This window comes from Suricata suricatta, chromosome 11 (genome assembly GCF_006229205.1).
Source record: "Suricata suricatta isolate VVHF042 chromosome 11, meerkat_22Aug2017_6uvM2_HiC, whole genome shotgun sequence".
Lineage (NCBI taxonomy): Eukaryota > Metazoa > Chordata > Mammalia > Carnivora > Herpestidae > Suricata > Suricata suricatta.
This window is the reverse complement of record NC_043710.1, coordinates 4,359,573-4,363,113: the sequence shown is the minus strand read 5'-3', so window position 1 is coordinate 4,363,113 and position 3,541 is coordinate 4,359,573. Positions and strand designations below refer to the sequence as shown.

General features: G+C 49.2%; 1 protein-coding gene across 1 annotated transcript in view; it reads right to left on the bottom strand.

Annotated features, from left to right (window-relative positions):
• Window positions 1-3,541, bottom strand: part of KMT5B (lysine methyltransferase 5B) — a 45,541-nt gene continuing 42,000 nt past the window's right edge. The window contains exon 12 of the mRNA XM_029957366.1: window positions 1-3,538. Within this exon, the coding sequence (XP_029813226.1) occupies window positions 2,810-3,538 (729 nt within the window). The 3' untranslated portion in view covers window positions 1-2,809. The remainder of the gene's footprint in view (window positions 3,539-3,541) is intronic.

Sequence of the window (3,541 nt, the reverse complement as noted above, 5' to 3'; positions counted from 1 at the left end):
TTTTAATTTCCGAATTTATTAAAATGATTAACCTCAATACTGCAAGTGCATGTACAAAATATTTGTAAAAAATGTCTTTAATGAAACGTTAAAGAACTTACCTCAAATGCTGAAAAAGTCCTTTTTTTTCAATTCTTTCAGTACAAGGAATACATTGTATCTCAAAAGTATTACAACTCAGCAAAACAATTTAAGACAGTAATTTGAAAAATGATTGAAAATTGAAAACTTTACACGTATTTTTCTGATCGCTTCCTAATTCGTACACAATGCCAAAATCTTTTACGAATCATTGCATAAGGTCCAGCCAGAGGCTGTATTGAACGCAGCCCTCTTCCAAGTGGTCGCCAGGGTGTGGACCCTGCCAGTCCCCACAGCGAGGCTCCAGAGTGGCCCCCAGGCCCCGAACTTTAGAAACGGAAACAGGGTCTCCCCGGGGGGTGGCGGCGGCCATTGATCCTGCACAGGACGTCTGTGCACTTGGCTCCCGGCCACCACCGCGCGGGCCCACGGGGAGGTCGGCCTCGGAAGACCAGGCCACAATCAAGTTACAACAAACATAAATAAGTTACTAAAGGTAAGCTGAGAAGTGGAGAAGACTGGGAAATGGGGTATTTTGTGACTTTTTCCTTAAGATCGAAATTCCTGAAATGGCTGTTGTTGGTATTTCAAGGGACCTCGTCTCTGAACCTCTCCGCAACACTCCACGCCCAGGCGGGAGTGGCAGAGGTGGCCCACCGCTCTCTGGTGCTTTCCAGACGCAGGGTCCACGCCTGGCCTGCCTTAGTGGCTCGAGCCGCACGCTTCTCCCACGAGGGGCAGCGCGAGGCCCGGACGTGGTCCCTACCGTGCTCCGCGAGCCTCGGGACAGGTGGAGACCGACCCACGGTGCGGAGGGGGTGTGAGCGCGTGTCTGCACACGCGCCCGTGGGATACCTGAGGGGCTAAGCTGCACACGACAGACATGAAGGAGACGATGTAAGACCACCGAGTAAGTCCTTAGAGAACGTACGGAGAAACCAAAGTCTGCGTTTCAAACACTTTTATGAATGTTGTTAATTTCTACTTGGAACCTATTAGCAGTAGTTTTCGGGAACTCAACTTAGATGACGTCCCCAGAACCCGGAAACTGGTAGGAATCCACTAGAAACAACACGTAAGCATTGAGGTTTTCTCCACTGGACTTTTCGTTACGGGCAGATTCCTTTTAGTATTTTAAGACATGGGCTACTTCTACGGACACTAACACGAACCCCCTAAATTGATTTTACTTCGGAACACTGTATCTCTGAAAGTACACGCACACATTTCCTAGAAATAAAGAGACCCACCGGCGTCAGACACCCACTAAAGATTTATGTTCCCCAATTCTCTGTCCCATGATTTGCAAAATAATCCACAGAAACGAAAGGTTGGTTTTGAACATAAAGAAGGAATCAAAAATTTGCTCATTAAGTTACGTAAAATTAATTTCTCTTCTCAAAGTGCTTTAAAAAAACAAATTAAATCTGACTCCTCTTTTTGTTTAACTGATAGGAGTAAAAAAAAAATCTTTGATATTTTCATACATAAACATAAGCCGAGAACTCACTGATGCAGTGCTTAAAACTATATATTTTATAATTTCCTATTTTATTGGCATGAATATTTCTAAACTTAAAAACCTTCCTGGTAAGTTCTTTTAATTTCTTACGACAAAAATTTCTCACAACACACAAATATTTACAACATATACATTGTTTTCGGTTCTTTACATTGAATTTTCAAAGACAAACATTTTTATAGGTTACCACAGAACAAAAGCTGTGACTCATGTTTTTATTTCATAAACTATCATAAGTTAAAGTGAATAGAGTTTTTAATATTCCTTGTAGCATTTTACAAGTGCAACAGAAACCTCGAAGGCCCGAAGTCAGAGCTGTAGTTCATCAGACAGATGCTGCGTGTTGTTGTCACACCGTTCACAGCAAAGTTTTGAAAAAATAAGCACCAATCATTCTTGCAAAGAACAATTTTATCTAAAAGGATCGAAAAGTGTTAAATACAATGTCTTTAATTTACACGTCAAGCAATAAATACGCCGCGTCAAACCCGTCCCGCACGCCGCTCCCCTCGCCGGACGCTGTGCTGACAAGCGAGCTGTCACACGTGGGTCTGCACTTCTTCTTATTTTTTTTTCTTGTTGTTTTTTTTTTTTTAAAGAAATCAACTCGACTCCCAACCGATGGTTTGCTATCTTAACCAAGGCCATTCGAACAGCACACCCGGGCCCGCAAACAGTGTGAAACTGACAAAACTCCAAGGGGGAAACATCTAGCAAATAAATCAGAAAGCCGAAGATCATTGCTGGTGATATTAGCATATACTAGAAACCTTAATATGCCGCTGCTATGATTTGTTTTAAATTATTGTTTAGTCATATATTAAAGAGCCACTCGATGCTCTTGGTTTAAAAAAAAAAAAAGAAAACAAAAAGAAAGAAAAGGAAAGAGAAAAACTAGTGTAGCCACATTGTTGTTTTCAGCGTCCGTGTGGAAAGCTGCTCTCACTGCACATCTGCTGGAGCCTTTATCTTACAACAGGGTCCCCGCCTCTAACCCAGGATTGCACGCAAGAAGGCTATTTAAAAAGTACAATAAAAACCTGCACAGATCAGACGTGGGAAGAGGCGGCAGGCTGTACACTCTCCACAGGAGGACGCTGAGGAGGGGAGGGAAGAAGTGCCGCCCGGAGTCACTGCGGGAGTCACTGCGGGAGTCCTGGGCCTTTCTCCGCAGCAGCAGCTCCCCGGGCGGGGAGGGCCCGGAGCTCACGCGTTGAGCCGCAGCGACTGGTCCTCCCTCCTGCGGGACGAGATGTCGATGTCTATGGAGTCCTTGCCCACGATGAGCCGCAGCCGCTTGGCGGGGGGGAGCGGGATGAAGTCGTCCTCGTCCTCGTCCTCGTCCTCGTCGCCCTCGGAGGAGGAGGGCCCGTCGGCGCTGTCCTCGCCGGCCCCCTCCGCGCGGGGCCCCAGCAGGGAGAGCGGGGCGCTGCAGCACAGCCCGTTCGTGCGGAGCCCCTCGGCGCACGGCCCCCGGCCCTCCTCGTCCCGCTTCAGCTGGATCTTGAGCTTCGTGGAGCTGCCGCCGGGCCCTGAGCTGAACCCGTTGTTGAGCTTCGCCACGTAGAGGCTGTTGTCGCTGTCGCGGTCCTTGCTTAGCTTGATGCTGATTTTGGAGGAGCTCATCCCGTCGCTCTCCGGGTCGCTCGGCTTGCTGCTGCTGTCGTGCCGCCTGCGGAGCGTCAGCTTGGGGATCCCGGAGTTGTTCTCCAGGATCAGCTGGGCGTCGTAGCGCGTGATGCGCCGCTTCTTCTTGCCCTTTGCAGTTCTGAAGCCGTCTCTGGTCTTGAAGCTCTCGGGCGCCACAGCGGAAGCGTCGCCGGGCGAGGGAGCCCAGTCGGGGCAGGTCCCGGCCGTGGCCTCCGAGCCACCGCACTCGCCCGGCTCCGGGCGGGCCCCCAGCACCTGCGGCACCGCGCTGGCCTCCCCGGGCGAGCC